Source organism: Chionomys nivalis, chromosome 5 (genome assembly GCF_950005125.1).
Source record: "Chionomys nivalis chromosome 5, mChiNiv1.1, whole genome shotgun sequence".
In the NCBI taxonomy this organism is placed as follows: Eukaryota; Metazoa; Chordata; class Mammalia; order Rodentia; family Cricetidae; genus Chionomys; species Chionomys nivalis.
In genome coordinates this window covers 87,716,600-87,734,535 of record NC_080090.1, presented here as the reverse complement: position 1 = coordinate 87,734,535, position 17,936 = coordinate 87,716,600, and the positions used below count along the sequence as shown (strand labels likewise).

Here is a 17,936-nt window from a genome sequence, read left to right as displayed (position 1 = left end):
TACAAAAAACAAAACAACAACAACAACAATAAAAAAACAAAACAAAACAAAAAAACAAACACCACACAATAAAAAAAATGATTTTTTTTTTCGTTAAAATGATATCCACAGTTAAAAGGAAAGCTAGGGGACATGGCTGAGTAGTTCAGAGGACTTGTTGCTCTAGCAGAAGACGACCCAGGTTTGGTTTTGGCATCTACACAGTGGCTTATGAACATCTGTAACTCCAGTTCCAGGGGATCTAACATCCTCCTCTGACTTTCCTGCAGGCACCAGGCATGCACATGACACATATACATGTAGGCAAAACACTCATTCACATGAAATAAAAGTATTGAGGAGACAAAGAAGCCTGTGTCAGGTGACTTCTATAGCTGGACTGCCCACCAACCAGAGTAGTCAGATCCATGAACTGAGTGCTGGGGCTGCAAACAGTGTAGAAACCCTGTGCCCTCTGCATCTGATGACTGCCCTATGTCCAGGACCTCTTTGTGTGACTACAGTTGACATTTTTAAAAATAGTTTTATTTATATTTATTTGTGTGTGTTTGTCACATATGCACTCATACCCTAAAAGGCCAGAAGAGGATGTTGGATCCTCTGAAGCTAGAGTTACAGGCAGCTGTAAGTGGTATGGTTGACTTCAGCTATACTTAAGTCCTTTGGAAGAGTAGCAAGTACTCAACTGCTGAGACATCTTTCCAGTCCTGCAAAAGACTTTTTAAAGGCCCGCGTCAGCTTTTTCTTGGGTAGACAGAATGATATTTCTGAGCGCTGCCTTCCACCTGTTCTTGCTAACTTTCCCGCAAAGCTGGTGTGAGATGCTTAGGGAACGTGAAGTCGCTTCAGAACTTACGGCTGGCTCTAACTAGTAAATGGAATATTGCTACTGCAAAAACAGGCTTCAATTCATTTTCTTTTTACTTTAAAGTAAGTACAGTTGTATTGAGATTTCTCCTGATGTGGATTACTCAGGCCACTGCTAAGAGTCCTCCTAACACGGGTGAGAACTGGTTGCTCAGTGGTAGATTTTAATACAATGATGAAAGCCACAATGCAAACCTATCAAGTTGAGCACTTCTTTTGTAACACACCCCAAACTGTTTCACAGTACTTTATGATGGAGTGTCAGGAATACAGCTAAGATACAATAAACCAGAAGCAGTCAAAGCCTACAAACTTAAACAAGACTTTTAGACTGAGGACCAGCTACCTCAGTGCTGGTGCGTCAGTGTGTGTGTGAGGAATTGTAAGGCCTCTGTAGGGACTCCTAGAAGGACGTCATGGGCTGTTATAGAACAACTGGCCCACGTTTAAACCAAACCTAAATAACAACAAGAATAAATCACAGAGCCTATGATAATTCCAGGGAGTTAAATGAGTGTTTGCTACAATCTCAACCATACGGTAAGTAAAGACACAACCAAGCACAAGCATAACGTCAGAGGAGGCACGCCATGGAATTCAGTCATGACTGTGGCAGGTATTCGGTTTTCATGAGCCAGGCTGAACAATCTGGCTCTGCTGGCTCTTTACCTGTTTCCTCACGGTTGAGCTACGCCTGTGGTTGACCCACCGAATCAGAAAGGACCAGTCCAGCAACAGGAAGGAAAAAGAAAACAGGGACAGAATGAGACAACCACTCCTAAATTCAGAGTAAAACTTTAAATCATGTAAAACAACTGTACAGCGGGTAATGGAACACACCACATTATTGCGCTCAGTCCCAGAAACAGCTAAGAGACTTGGCTAGCTATTTCCCAACAAAAGACTAATAAACTTTATTCTTTCAAAAAGCACAGAGGTCCCTGATTTTTTTTTTTTTTTTTTTGGTTTTTCGAGACAGGGTTTCTCTGTAGCTTTGGAGCCTGTCCTGAAACTTCCTTTGTAGACCAGGCTGGTCTCGAACTCACAGAGATCCGCCTGCCTCTGCCTCCCGAGTGCAAGGTCCCTGATTTTAATGCCTACCACTGTTTAAAACTTAAACAGGAGGCAAATGGTTTGATCTGTAGTAAAACAGATTCATGTTAGACAATTTTAAGATCTTTCTGTTTGAAAGGAAACAATAATAAACACCAAAGCATATATATTTTCTTTTGAGATTCTTCGGAAAAAGAAAATGACTGCTTACTTTATTTTATTTTTATTTAGATGGTAGGACATTCAGACTGAAATGAACTCCAGGGACCCTCTGTCAGTGCTTCTCAAGCCGTGTTTAGGTGTATTGGCCTTTTTCTCACAGTGTATCAGATACAGAAGCATACTACTCAAAAACAAGGAGGGCAGCACTGCCCTGTTTTGTGAAGGTAGGAGCCAGGCAGGGATGCTGGGCCTTGCTCTGACTCTCTGCCAGCCTGCCCTGAAGGCACCTTTCTGAAATCCTAGTGCTTCTGTAAACTAACGTAATACTCTTGTCTTTAACAAGAGGAGACTGATATTCTGAGAAGGGAGATAAATAGTCCAAGGTTACAAATGGGGAAATAATCCAGCAAAGGACGTCAGTTTGGCTCTATCTAGGCTTTCCAGAGACGTGGTACTTCTGATGAAGTTAAGACCTTACTACCAGGAGACAGATTATACAGACTTTCACTTATCTTAGTTCCCTCCAGTCCTCACGAATTCTATAGTAACGGGACCTGAGCTGTAATCTGCTATAACAGAATGATGAAGATCAAATTGAGTTATCACTAAATAATGAGTCTATAACTGTAAATGGCCTCATGACTGTATGAGTTGTCAGTTTGATACAATGCAATCTGCTTCATTAAAGCGTGTTCTCCTTTAAATCAGCACATTTTTAGGCATCTGAGGGTGCTGGCTGAATGAATGTCTTGTTTTCTGCCAGCTCATAGCAGCATCAATGACTGTGAGGGAAAATATTTGGCTGAGGTGGAGAGGGAGGGAAGGTGGGGAAAGACTGGAAGGGTTGCATACTTGTATATCAGCAAAGATTTCTCCCAGTGCTATTTGGCAAGCCAATTCAATATAATATTTCATTATCCACCAACAGTCACTAATTAGGGCCTATCATCTTTTCCATGTATTAAAAAAATCAAATCAAATGCTATCACCTAATCTTTCTGTGTTGGAGACTTTCCCAAGGTCACGTGTTGAAGTCTCCCAGCTAAGAGGTTAACAAGACACACTATAGTCTGATGTTTATTATCCTTGCAATAGAGTGGTTTTGGGAGTTTCTGGGAAGATTTTTATCAGGTGATAACTCCCATGACTTATTTTGCTTAGACTTCCCTAAATGGTAGCAACTCCACAGTCATTCGAGAGGAGATAAAGTTAGTAAGGCAAAGAGAAGGAAGTAACTCTTGCCTCAGGCTACTCCTTTGCAGAATCATCCATTCACCTTGGGCCTTTCCTTATCCCTGCCCAGAGCCACTTACCTGGCAAGGCTACAATCTGTCCGCTGACCTGTGGAAAGAGAAGGGGAAATGTTATTTGTTGAAGCAGAAGGGTGGGTTGGGTTGTACACTCTAGGAATTACCATACCCTTCATATCTTCCTAGGGAGCCAGTAGCAGAAAAGAAAAGGACTGACCTAACTTCATTTTGGGCAGGAACTTTGCTTCTCCAGTTCCCATGCCAAAGTCACCAATATCTTTGAACCTTGTCAACTCTACTTTTCAAATGAGAAAACAGGTATGAATGTATGAGAAGAACAAGTCAAATCATATTTTAGGGAAAAAAAATATTGTAAGCCTTCCCCATACATGAAATCTGGCTTCTCATGTATGTGCTAGGTATGTGAGTAGTGGTGGAGAGAGGTACTTTAGGGGACACAGGACATGGAACAAGTTTGTCAGTATATAAGCAAACCACATATGCACACAGTTGAGTCTGGGAAGAAAAGGGAATCTAGAGAGAGGTGGGAGAGGATACATAGCTTCTAGTTTTAGAACCATACTAAACTCTCCTGTTAACTTGCACTGACAGTAAGGCAGAGATAAGATCCAGTAGTCATGTGGCTAGCAAATGATGGCTTTCAGTTTAATGACAGGTGGTTAAGACTTTCATGGGCCATAGTCAGCTTTGAAAAATGAAATGGAAAATCTGTAAGTTGGTAAAAAAGTGTTTTATAAAAATATCCATATATGCATACATAAACCATGATGTAAAATGTTGCCTTCTTTGGGCCAATAGTTAATGAAGCTTGATCAGTCTTGATAAATCAGTGAGAAACCCTGGTAGGCAGTGAGTCAGGAAAGAAGATCAACTCTCATACTCCTTATTCAGACTTCAGGAAAGGCAACTCTGAGGGATGGGGAAGGCAGAGTTTTTTTTTTTTCTTGTATTTAAAGTGTTGATAATTGTTTAGATAGTTCAGTTCATCTTTGGCAATCCCCAACAGCCTGTTACCAAAGACTCAGTTTTCATCCGTAAAAGTATTATTCTGAGCCATTATTTTCAACATCTGTCCTACTTCCTCCTTAGAATATTCATACACATCAACTATCCCTCTGTGGCAAGAATCAGAGGCTCTTACATTATGGTGACAAACCCTTACAGAAGGCAGGGACATGATAATTTGCACATAGGATGATTTATAGCTATTATTTTTCTCTATCTGTGGAACTTGTCATCTTTAAATTATGGTAATTTGCAGCCCCAATGGTCAACCTCCATCCCTCTAGAGTAGCATAATTTGATGCATACATGTGTATAAACACGCACACATACATGGCTCCAAAGCCCTTTTCCCTATCTTCCAGGCTATGTTGAGACTGTCTTCAGAAAAAGAAATCATAGGTATAAGTTTCTTCAAATGGTTCTTTAGGCTGCATTCCCTTTAACTCACCACACAGCAATCTGGTAAACCAAAAGTAAAGACTTTCTGTAAGCATATTTGGCCCTCATGCCTAGATTTGAACTGTTTGGGTGGGAAAGATCGGAAGGTACTAAAGGACTCTTTTCACATTAAAGCAAACATGTAAAAACAAAACAAAACAAAAAAAAACAAGATCAAATGTACTGGAGAAAAAAAATTCGGGGGAATCGTCCAAGGTAGGTCAAGGACAAGGCAACAACAGTGGGTAGATGAGTCTGGTCTGAAAAGTGGGATTCTGATTTCTCAGCTAAAAAGCCAGTCTAATAAAATTTGCTATACTTCACAGTTTGTCTGATGAGTGCTCAAGAATTTATTTTAAAATGTTAGACTTGTGTCTGAGTGCAGGCACATCTGTCACCAATGAGACCAGATGCTCCCTGCAGCCTCATCTTTAAGAAAGAGATTAGTGGGGTAGGGAGGAGGGTAGAACATTCAGGGCATCCCCAACCTGGGAATCCCATTAATCATACGATGCTGAAAGCTAGGCAGGAGACCTGGGCAAGGTGCCAAACAACCTCGGGGAAAGCTTCTTCTTCAACCTTGGCCTTCTGTTTGACGGCTGACTGGGGAGAGAAAGTCCAGAATGTCTGTCCAGTTCTCTGCCTCAATACTTTCCAGTGTCTGGTTAAGATTACTGCCAGAGAAAAATACAGCCCGTTCAGCACTTTGGTCTTAATGCAGCCACACGAGAGAGATGGTTGCTATTTAAGTGAAGGGAAATGAATGTTCACCCTAGAAGCTGAAGAAGCAGCAAGTCTGCCCTACTCCCTCCATCTGAGGACCTTCTTTTTCCAGGTCTGGCGAGTTCTAACAAGTGTCTAGAGAGAAGATACCCTGAGGCCCCTTTACCACAGCTTTGAGTGGGAAGCAGGCACACTCCATCAAAGAAACAGCTGATGAATGTTAGCATCCGTTACACACTGCCCTTTCCCCATCACTCAAGCAGCCATCTAGAGGAATATTTTCACAAAGAACAGGCTAGGGAAGGAACAGTCATATAGCCAGTGGGGGTCTAGCTGGCTGAGGAATGGAGGCATGTGCTCAGATTCAGAGTACTGCTGGGCCTCTCTGCTCTACCAAGCTTCAGCAGAGCATGCTCACACTCACTTTCTCCCAGGGTTTTCTGCAGGAGGTCATGCTTGGCTTGTAACTTGGTGATCAGGTTCCTACCCTCCAAGTACTCCTTCATTTTCTGTAAGGGAAGAGGAGAAACAGAGAACTTAGATTCCTGAAGAAACACAAGACACAAATGTCAACTGGACAATTTGCCTTTGAGAAGGCATTTGATTCCTGACTCTCTGACTCACTTTCTAGCAAGTCCATTTAAATTCTTTAAAAAAAAAAAAAAGTCTTTCTCTCTTTGCTGATTTTCATGGTGGGTACAAACCTACACAGTATTTTCCCATGAATTTCATGTTAGCCAGTATAAGAAAACTGTTTTCTAAGTAAAGTCCTTCACCTGTTTCCTTTAGTCCCAGTAAAGAAAGAGAATGGCAGGGAGAGTGGACAACCTTCCTGAGCCTCCGCTTCACTGGTGTGAAGACATGCATTTGCTCTCTGCCCCTTAGGCTGATAGCCTGCTCCTCCAGGGGACATTTCATCACCCTAGCAGCAGTGCCAATGGTAAACCTCAGCCACAGAGCGCCCTTGTCTAAGTCAGACCCTAACAAGTCTCATCTACTCAAAGTTGGGAGTTTCGGCGTGCTCAGCTGGAGTGGCTGCCACCTACTAAATGCATATACAAATTCCAAGCACAAGATGAGCTGTGCCATCACACCTGCACTAGTAGGCGAAGTACGATTGCTATGTTGCAGTTGCAGTTTTGACATGTCATCAGCTCTTGTCTGGTTTGTGAGAGACGATGCTTGACTGGATAATTCACAAAATCTATTATCATTCTTCCTACTCTACTTGAGTAATGGGAAGAAGGTAGCAGATTTGAAGAGATTAATGAAATTGCTCACGATCAAAAAAGTGATGGAGTCACTCACTCTCTGTTGTGCAGCAGGTCCCCCCATCCCCATTGAAACATTCCATTTCCCAGGGAAGCTCCTTAAGAGAGGAAGCAAACAACACAAAATAGTCCCAAGAAGTTCCTGAGACTGAATTTTTTTTTACTAGGCCCCTCTCTCCCAAGTATAAATAATACAGATTACTAAGTCACTCTCAGACAAGCCGAGGGGCAAAGAAAACTCTCAAAACAAGTTCAGCTGCTTGAAAGAAGAAAAAGACAGTTGGGCAGCCTGAAAAGAAGCAGAGGCCAGCCATGCAGCCTGGAAGAGGCTCAGACTAACTAAGCCACCTAGAAAGGCCACTCTTCAACCTGTTGAGCTGCCTATACAGGCTATGTAGTGTGCCCCAGGTGCCCAGCTCTTGAGAGCCTTGGTGATGAAGATGTCTTTAAGTCATTTCTGCTCCTGTAAATAACACTGCACCCATACTCCTACAGGTAATTTCAATAAAACTCACTAGACTTTGATGGTGTCTGTATTATGGTCTGTCATGGGCTCTCTATCTGGGGTGAGTAGCAGTGTGTGTTGTGTCTTCCTAGGAAAGGTTTTTTTAAATCACACAATAGTATCCATAAACGAAGTCTGACAGAATGGTATGTGCTCTGAAGCATTATCATAAAATGTCACACCTAGGCCGGGCGGTGGTGGCGCACGCCTTTAATCCCAGCACTCGGGAGGCAGAGGCAGGCGGATCTCTGTGAGTTCGAGACCAGCCTGGTCTACAGAGCTAGTTCCAGGACAGGCTCCAAAGCCACAGAGAAACCCTGTCTCGAAAAAACCAAAAAAAAAAAAAAAAAAAAAAAGTCACACCTACTACATTACAGAGACAAAGAGAATCAGAACAAAATTTTATAGTAGTCATTATTTTTACATTAGTAGCAACCCAGGAGACATTAGACTAACTACATTAGCACATAGTCTGTCTCTCCCTTACAATAATCCTATACATATACGAGGAAGATATTAGTAGTTCTTTATTAGAGATGAGAAGACAATTCTAGGAGAGGGAGGGTATAACTGCAAGCTAGTAAATGGTAATGCTAGGTGAGAGCATTTTTCCACTCTCCTCTACAACCATTCTCGAGACCCTGAGTCTGCCTTGGCCATTTCTGCTGCACTGGCTCATATGATGGTGTTTAACTCTGGAGCAAATGGTCTCCCAGAGTATGATCCACGTGTTACTAGAAAGACTTGGGTCTATGCCACCGAAGAAATGTTTTAATAATAATAATAGTTCTGTCTTTTACTGCGCACTAATTAAAAAGAATTGTATTTCAAGCCTTTGACTTTTATAACCATTTCTAGTTCATAAATGATAAAGAAAAATGAAAAGTTCTGAGTTATTCTTACTTTATATTTTTCTATATAGTATGAACTTTTAACTAAGAGTTTGCTCTCTCATTTCCATTTAAAAAGTAGGAAAAACTGCTTTTCTGGGAGATGGTCCCTGAGCCTCTGTGCTCGCCGACATGGCCCTATGGATAACCTGTAAATCCCCAGGGCACCATTCTCATACAGCCCTATCACAGAAGGTTTACTCTGGTGTCTTTCTATCCAGAGACCCTGTCATTGATTATACTGACCATCCATGATGCTTAGTGCCACTCCTAGAAAACAGCAGGAACTTAATAAATATGAAGAATGAATAAATAAGTGAGCAATCTCATTCTCCTCTGAATAAACTGTTCCTTGCAATTACAAAACCAGTCCCGAAGGGTATCCCTACACTAAATGAAACAAACCAGACAAATCCTCTGCTAAATCATTTCTGCTGTCTTATTGAAGGCCCGTTCTCTGATCCTTTATGCCTTTCCATGAGAACATCTGCATGAAAATAGGCTCTCTTGTCACCCTCCTCTTCCCATCTGTTCCAGCTGTCAGCTCACTTACTGTCAGTATTCCACGGATGATACCCTAATCCCCAATCCAATGCCTAATTGTGGGTTTGGAATCATACTTAGGACCCAGAGTGCAAAAGCCTCTAGGAAATATCCACTGCTAATAGTACAATCCGGAAGGGCCTATCTTTGGAAAGTTATCCCAGGAGTCTCAAAGGTTTCTTAATGAAGAGAATTCAAGAAGCTATAACCTCCAACACAAGACCAAAATGTTCACAATACAGCCAACATTCTGAAAGGGAATGAATAAAAATTCCTTTATCTCACTCATGTTTCTATTCTCAATTCCCAACCCTCCCCCACCCCAAGTTCATGTTTACAACTCACTAGGTAACTTCAGCTGTCACTTGGTGAACCATTAAAACAAATAACAATCTGATAAAGACGTATGATGTTACCTTTTCAGGTTTCATTAAATACTAAAGGATCAAACTGTATCAAGATATACTCTACATACCAAAAACAAGGTGGGTTTTGCATCTAGGTGGGAAACGAAAGGAATCCCAGAGTCTGGAGACGTGCTATCTATCACTTCCTTATTTCACCTAGAAATCAGGACAGACGGGCTGGGGATAAATAATCCTGCCTTTAACAGTGGAGGTGAGGTAGAAGGACTCAGTTGATGCTGAACAAACAGAACTGAGGCAGCTAAAGCCAAGGGAGGACTAAGTGGCTTTTTGGTACTTGGGCAGAATATCAAGATTATAATAATCAGACCACACACGCACACACATGCTCACACATACACACTCACTTGCTCTCTATAATATACCAGATCACAGCTCTAAGTCCACTGGCTTGCCTAATGGACAAAGGACTGCCTTCTCTCCTATTGTCTTACCCAAATCTACCCTTAAGAGTTCAGATAGTTTGGTTTTGCATTTTATCAGCCAAGTTTTCAATCCTTCTTCATTTCACCTCCCATTTGAAAATGCCATACTTGGTGATGGAGAGTGCAGTTAAGAGCACTTACTGTACTTACAGAAGGCCTGGGTTCAGTTTCTAGCATCTACAAGGTGGCTCGCAACTAGTTATGTACAGTTCCAGGGTTCCAATGCCCTCTGGCCTTTTGAAGGCACTTCATGAAGGCAAAAACTCATATATATATATATATACACACACACACACACATATATACATATATATATAATGAAAAATTATTATATAAAAAGAATTCCATACTCCAATTTTCCATAAAAATAAATATTTAGGAGAAACTCTAGCTTTCTAAGGCTTTGATGACGCTTGGTCAACCAGAATAGACTCCTGCTCAGAGCAGAGAACTGGTAAAATAAAGATGATGTAACTATAAAATGAAGTTTTGTAGAGCTATTGGAAAGGGATTTGTGTGAGATGTGGGACAAATCTTTTTAGACTATCATGAGTAATGTTCGAAATGTTATCAAAGTAAAGTGGAAGACAGTGAAAGTGGTACCCTTCTGTTCGTTACATTTACTTCATAACATCTCTCTTGCAGAGCTGAAGATGGAATTCAGTGTCATACATGCTAGGCAGGCACTCTTAACTACTAAGTCCCCATTTATTACAATTTCCAGTGTCATTTATTGTGTTAAGGGGCACTTACTGATACATCATCCGTTGCCTATGCACACAAAATCTCCAAAAGGACAAAATAATCTAGTTTCACTCCATGGCAGACGGGAGGAAAAGTGTGCATTGGGGTAAGGTAAGGCTCTACTTTCTCCTTAGTTTCCTTTGAAATAGCTGAGTCTTTTTATAATGCAACAAGAAAAAGAAGACGACGCTGAGGGATGATGTACTACAGAAGATGAGTAACAAACACAAAGACAGGAGGTCAGAAAAGACTTCCCTTCTTATAATAAGGGAGCCGGGCACACAAGGAAAGCCTGTGACGAGCAGCTGACCTGAGTTCTGGGTTCGGCCACTGATGAAGGCTTCGTTTAAGCTACCCATCCCCCAGCATTTGTTTGTCCATTTTTTTTCAAAGCTTTCAAATGATAAGATTGGGGTTAGATAATATTTAAAAACTGCTTCAAGTTTAAAATTTTAGTTTTCCACAGACTTTGCTAGCAATTGACCTTTGTAAGGCATACTTCAATTTTCTAATTGATATCACATGGGCAAATTAATCTGATGACAGTTACAAGCAGTCAGAAAACTATCTCAAAAGCCTACATGGTCCCTAAAAACACTACCTAGGAGTCAAGCTGTAATGAGGGATCTCTTTACGACTTTCCAAAAGCAGGGAACTTCCAAAAGTGCCGCTCTGGTTTCTTTCATGGCCTGACAAGCATAGACAGCCCCTCAGTTTATCTACTTCACAGCCACCACCAAAAATGCTGCTATCAGAAGATAAATTACCTGACATATTTCAGATCTGGTCAAGAAAATAATGAATTCATTCAAATTTGTTACTAGATAAACCAAAACTAATTTCTAATAGTCAAAGCAATTTGCACAATAATTTGACAAGGAGTACCATGGTCACCAAAGTCAGGAAATGGGCTACAGGACCCCACTGTATTTAAGTTTTATATAATGACCATGTTTTAAAATGTTTTTTGTAGTAAAATGTGTTATATGTTTTCAGTTTTAAAAATAAAATCACTTAAACTTTTTATGTAACAAAAAAATTCAGTTGTTTTAGAACAATACTTTTAAATAATACTCTTTCGAAAGTCTTCACTGGGATTTAAAACAACAAAACCACCAAAGATTTGCTGCTTAACTAACTGAACCAGACTTACAAAAACACCAATCAATCATATTAGTGTTCTTAAAGAAAAAAGGACAATGTTCAAAGAAAAATTAAGCAAATTGTCCTAGCTGTAAGAAAAACCTAATTTGCTCCATGCCGAGTGTGCTTCACGACGGAAGACAAGTGAGGCCCTCTCATTTGGCCATGCTTCATCTTACAACTGCAAAGTCATTTTTTACTTTCTTGGACTTCAAAAGATAAGGAAATAAATTTTAGTGCAAGCAATAGGTCCTACTTGGCAAGTTCAAGATAACTTAATTATCAAGAAGCAGCATAGAAGACCAGCTAGCAACCTTTCAAAGAACTATTAACACACACACACCCCTATCTAAAAGGAGACTTGAGAATAATGGGTAAAATATACTGCTTTAGAATTCTTGATAATTGCCAATATTACAAAAAAAAGTCCTAATAATGAAAGTTATATGACTTTTAAATTAAGATACATATTGGCAAAGATATTTAAATATAGTTCTCAAAAACCAAGAAACTAAGCCCCTTGTTATGCTCTTCTGTGACTGCGAGGACTACTTTCAAATAAAAGCCTACTATCTGGTTAAAGTTGACTTTCTTTTTCTTAGTTAATTTAGGAGCACCCCTTTCTTTGAGGTCCCTGGTAGATATATACAACTTGTAAATGCATTTGCTTTAAGTGTAGAGATGGTGAGCAAGATTTAAATCTGGTGGATTCAAAGTTTGCTTTTCAGAGAGTTGACAAAACTCTTGATTTCCAAAGCTCCCTTAGGTGTCACAGTCTCTACTCACGCCCCTTTAAAGTGAATGAGTACCCTTACCGTGAAATAAAACTGCTCCGTCTCTTGCTGGTTAGCTCTCCTCTTAGCAATGCTGGGCTTGCTCATGAAAGTTTCTGAGACCGTTGATTTGACAGACTCCATAGAATTGCTGTACTGGAAGCAGTCAGACACATCAAAATCCTCAACAGTCACGATGTCTTGAATGGTCTGGAGGGTAGCCTCCATTGTTTTTTTCACCTATAATCATAATCACCAAAAATATCATGAGAGACAGTCTATTAAATAGCAGGTGATGCAACAACTAGGAAAGGCTTGAGAGGAAGTATGCGTCTCAAGATGGGTAGAGGACAGTTCCACTTCTCACTTGACAGTGCTGAGTGATGAACACCACGGAATTCTGCTCCAGCATGCTGCTCTCTCCGGCAAACACCTGAACACCCTACTCCTTTCCTCTGTACCTAACTCAGTTCTTTTTATATAATGTTTACTTTTATCAAAAAGACATATTGTAAGTGTAAGGATGTTTTGCCAGTATGTGTGTATATGCCTTGCGGCTTGGTGCCTGTGGAGGCCAGAAGAGGATGTTGGAGCTCCAGGAATTGAAGTTATGGATGGTTATGACCCACTTTGCAGGTGCCTAGAAGCCAAGCCTGGGTCCTCTGCAAAAACATCCAGTGCTTTTAACCACTCAACCATCTCTCCAACCCCAAAGTTCACTTTTAAGATTTAATACTATTTTATTATAATAGAGATACAAAGAAAAAAAAAACCCAAAATAATTACAAACCAATATTGCCATCATACCAGAACTAGCTAAAATATGCGATAAGTCTAGTCCTTCAGTGTTCTTAGAGTCCTTCAACCAATCAATGAATTTGTTTCCCTATTGGCAAACTAACTGATCCAAAAACTATTCCTTCCTAGTAAAATTAAGACTTACTGATACAAAGTAAGAAGCCATCTGAGCTCAACAAAAAGCTAGATTACTGACCGGGCGGTGGTGACGCATGCCTTTAATCCCAGCATTTGGGAGGCAGAGGCAGGGAGTTCGAGGCCAGCCTGGTCTACAGAGGGATTTCCAGGATAGGCTCCAAAGCTACAGAGAAACCCTGTCTCGAAAAACCAAAAAAAAAAAAAAAAAAAAAAAAAAAAAAAAAAAAAGCTAGATTACTGATCAAATTGCCTTAAACTACTTATTAAAAGAAAATATGCTGTATTTAGAAAGAAAAAAGTCACCCTCTTTTAAGATATTAGAGATGTCTGAAGTGTCAAAGTCAATGGTTTCTTTTTGAAATGCTGGGGAAAGCCAGTCATGAGGGGGGTTATTTAAGAAATTTGATTTTGTTCGTACAGTGGCCAAGTGCTACTCTGATTAAATGTGTAATGGAGAGCGGCATTTTGTAAAAGCTCAAAATAGAGCACAACCTTTGGCAATGTACGAACAACTTCCTGGATTTCAAGGGCAGGATGCAGCAGCGGGGAAAGCCCAACCTTCCATGTGGCCAGGAAATCTTTGCAATAGCCTGGACATTCTCTGCATGCTCCCTCCACCTGCCCCTGACGGACAGCCACAAGTAGTTCAACAAGCAAACAGTGGCTCTGAGCTGCTAGGAAGGAAACACACCTCTTCGTTCTCAATCTTCAAAGTGGATAAGCGAGACTGCAGTTGCTGGCATCTCTGCACCAGCTCACTCTGGACAGGCTGCTGGGCACAGAGCTGAGAGGCCTGTCAGAAAAAGCAACACAGGTCAGAAAGAGGACATAGGTTTTTTGAGGAATCCAGAGTTCTCACTACTGCTCATGAAAAGATTCACACTGTTTTGTATCCCAACTACTAGACAACTTGCAGCTTCTACATACAAACACAATCCAAAGACAATGTGTGTGAACTTCTAGAGCAAACAATACAGAAAGGAACAAGGAGGGAGATCTGTTTGGAAAGACGCCATTTCTCTCTTTGGAATCGATAGGCAGGCAAGTGGTAGTCAGGGATCTACAGTCAAGCAGGGTCTCCAGCTCTATGGAATTCTGAGGTGGCTAGAGAAAGAGTGCTGCAGGCAACCTCTGGTCCAGAAACCCAATGCTTTGGCATAATGAAGAGTTCTTGGCCAAAGATCCAAGTAGTCACCTCTCTGGTGCTTCCCTCCTCCCACTTCACACACTAGAGTTAAAAAGCAGGAGAGAAGTGGGCCAGGAAGTTAACTTGCTGCTGTTGGCAGTCAGTATGTTTATAAATCTGAGCCATGCACAAGAGCTTTGACTCAATGGGAAAGAGTTCATGTGAATATGGGAACACGTTCATGGGCTATGCTAGAGGGTTCCAGAGGGCATGAGATCAGATGAAGCTTGATGTCCTCTAAATAGCTATCATTGTATCCTACTAGGTATGGGATCCCCTGCACTCCAATCCCCAGTGAATTACCAACCAACTTTATCTTCTGTGAAGGAACAGTTGACCCTTGATAAAGGTAAGGCTATGGCATGTGTAATCTAATCCCCTGGATGAGTGATGAAAGGCAGAAGGCTGGGAGATGGAGGGTACAACGCCATGTAGAGGCAGTGTCCTTTAGCTTTTATGAGAAGAGAAACATCTGAATAGAATTGGGCTCCTTCACCCTCAGCAAAGAGTGAGTATATTCATATACTTGTAAACCATTCTCTTACTCAAAAAATAAAACTTCTCTTCAAATGTAGGGGACTAGAAATTGGCCTTTTTCTTCACTGGCATTTAAGATTCCAACTGATTTGACCTCTTCTTCAGCTGAGAGGCTGGCCCAAAATTTAGAGCTGATTTCACTACAGCTTTTGGATAAGTAGACATAATGGAGAAAAGCTCGGTGGCCAGATGGGTTAATGCCAAGAATGAAATTTCTGTCTCTGACTGTCTGATGTCACCAGTCAGGCATCCAGTGCCCCTCAGACCTCTGGGTGCACCAACTCCTAGTGTATCTGAGAGCAGCTGACACCAGCTCATGTGCCACAGCCCAAGAACACTGACATTGCCAATTTCAGAGCTTCCAGTTAAAATGCCACCTGAACTTTGGCCCTATTTTAAGGACTTCCAGGCAGCTCCTTCCTTCTGCCCCATACAACCCACAATAATTCAGAAAGACTGGCAGTGGGGCCCAAGGATGACTTTTCATTTCTAAGCCAAAATGTGAAATCTTGGGAAGTTCTAGCCCTTTTTCTGGTCAAGCCACTGATCAGTTGTACAATATACAGGGCAAAAGAATTAATTATCAATTTTTAAAGTCACCCAGGCCTACCATGGGAGAATTAAGAGAAAAAAAAAATCATCTCCAAGCCTATTTTGCTGAAGAGCAGCAAAGTTGCTGATGCATGCTTTGCCAGTGATCTTCAGCCAGGATGCAAGGTAATGCATTCCAGCTGTGCTTTAGAGTATGGAAATGTGGTTCTGACAGGGGAAGGAGGGGGCCTGAGTACCCATCATCTGGATTTCCCTTTATGGAGACAAGCTGTTTGGCTCAGAAAAGAACTCAGACAACACCAGAAAATACACCAGTCCGTTCAGTTAGTCCTAGGTTCCACTCATTTTGGGAAGGAATCTCAATGGCAGCTAAAGAAGACAAGTTTGAACAGAAGTCAAGGCAGGTGAAAAATAGAACTTCCTGGAGGTTGGCAATATACCTCCCCCATCTCTTTAGATGTTGACATCTCCTCAGCCACAGCAATGCAAAACAAACTGTAAGGAGCTTGGTTTTCCCCAAGAAGAAAAGGAGAGAAACTACCTCACATTTTGTATCTAAGACAGAGATGTCACTTCATCATGGCTTGTCTATGACAGTTAATCGTCTGGAGATTATATATGTGTGTGTGTGTGTGTGTGTGTGTGTGTGTGTGTGTGTGTATGTATATATATATATCACTATTGCTGTCAGGCTAGAGCAGGGTTTCCTAAAGAGTCTAGCTGCTAATCCCAAGGGAAGCACTGCGCATGGCAAGAGCACATTGCTGATTTGAGTGGCCTCTTCTTATCTAGTCCTCTAGGTCTCACTACTATGGGGAACTGAGGAAGCTTTGAGTGAATGTGTAAAAAGTGGATGAAGTCCTGAATGAATGTGTATTGTTGGCATGGGCATAGCCATGTCATGGATCAATGCCACAGACCTGTGGGACAGCAAAGTCTTCCCCCATGCTGGCTAGACTTTGAACTAGCAAAGCCTTCCTCTGGTCTGAGTGTGAATGTTGACAGTGTGTGCAAGAAAAAGTGTTTATGACCAATGATCAACTGATCAGTGTGTGCAAAAGCTAACAACTGAAGCTTCCATATCTAGGATGGTCACAGCCTGAGATTGTTAGCCTATAGATACCTACCAATATCAGCTAACTCCTCTCCTTGTGCTCTATATAATAAACATGCTGAGGTCCTGGTTTATTTTATAGTTGGTATCCTCCATCAGAGTTATCACAACTTATGTGACTCCTGCTTTTCAGACCATGTATCTGTGCTTTTCTTCATTCCCTGGGCATTCCCCGTCAGGTTTCTGGCACACAGTTACTTGGGACTGTGGACTACCCTCTGGGAGACTATCCACTATACAGCTTCGGCCAGTTCACTTAGATGGAACATAAGCCTAGGCTCAGGGATAAGCACATCAGTTAAGATCAAAAGGATATACTGCAGGGTCTGAAAGAATAGAGTGCAACTTACCTGACAGGAAGCCCCTCTCCTTTGGATGTGGTCTATATGTAACAAAAACTATACATACATCTAGTACATTCAAGTCCCGTTGGGGAAAGGTGCAGGACAGGGAAAGGTCTTACCATATCTCCCATGTGGGGCTGGAATTCAAATTTCATAGGGGGACAGAAAACATTGTTGTACATCTCCATGAGTCGCTGTTTGTCACTGGTGGCATCTAGGTTTTCTACTGCATTTTCGATAGCATCCAGACCCTCGTGTTTTGATTGTTCCAGATTTAATTCAGCAGACAAGAAAGTGCGCAGGGCCCGGTTCAGGCTAGCATGGTAGCCTAGGTCACAACACTGCTGTGGGAAGGAGAAGGCAAATAAGTACACCTCAGCTATTCCATGGCCTGACAGAGAGGGAAGAAGTCTTTGGGGCAGATTTAACCATATCAAAGTGACTGACTGGCTGCAATAGGAAGGAAACTGACATGACTTCCAAGACCTGAGTAATATTTCTTAGTTTTGGCCTTTTAGGTCAGAGGTTAGGCATACCATGCAGGGCACTGAGGTGGTTAGAAAGAAGATCTGTAAGAACCCAAGGACAAATGCTAATGCATAAACATAAGAATTGCCAAGAGTTAAAGAATTCTGTTCTATTTTCTGTTTTTTCTGGGGATGTCATGATGACAAATTTCAACAATAGTAATGCAGCCTGCCATGGCTCCTTGAGGGCTGTTATGGTTAGAAGCCACTACACAACAAGCTTGACAGGCCAATGCAGCATTAACAAGTCAAAAGTTTAGAGTGCTGCCTTAGTAGCAAATTCATATACACTCAACTCTAGGTAGGCGTGGGAAGGAGGGAATGGAAGGTTGATGCAGTCATGACGTCAACTTTCAGTGCTCTGGGACAGGACTGAGCTGAAGAAAGCTACACTAAAAAGTTCTAAAGTAAGTCTTACTGGGGAAATTCTAATGATGTCTCTGATTTTCAACAACAAAAATGAAAAGAAGAAAATGCTATGAAAGAGGCAACTGCAGGGGTT

At 41.4% G+C, this 17,936-nt stretch overlaps 1 protein-coding gene across 5 annotated transcripts in view; it reads right to left on the bottom strand.

Moving 5' to 3' along the window:
• The window catches only part of Srgap2 (SLIT-ROBO Rho GTPase activating protein 2), a 219,951-nt gene that overhangs the window by 37,656 nt on the left and 164,359 nt on the right, over window positions 1-17,936 (bottom strand). For 4 of the 5 annotated variants that reach the window (XM_057769170.1, XM_057769174.1, XM_057769173.1 and 1 more), the window contains exons 8-13: window positions 17,027-17,251; window positions 13,866-13,967; window positions 12,281-12,478; window positions 5,944-6,028; window positions 3,396-3,423; window positions 1,537-1,561 (exon numbers count right to left, since the gene is read on the bottom strand). In XM_057769170.1, coding sequence (XP_057625153.1) covers window positions 1,537-1,561; window positions 3,396-3,423; window positions 5,944-6,028; window positions 12,281-12,478; window positions 13,866-13,967; window positions 17,027-17,251 — 663 coding nt within the window. The remainder of the gene's footprint in view (window positions 1-1,536; window positions 1,562-3,395; window positions 3,424-5,943; window positions 6,029-12,280; window positions 12,479-13,865; window positions 13,968-17,026; window positions 17,252-17,936) is intronic. The other variant, XM_057769172.1, reaches the window with a different exon arrangement.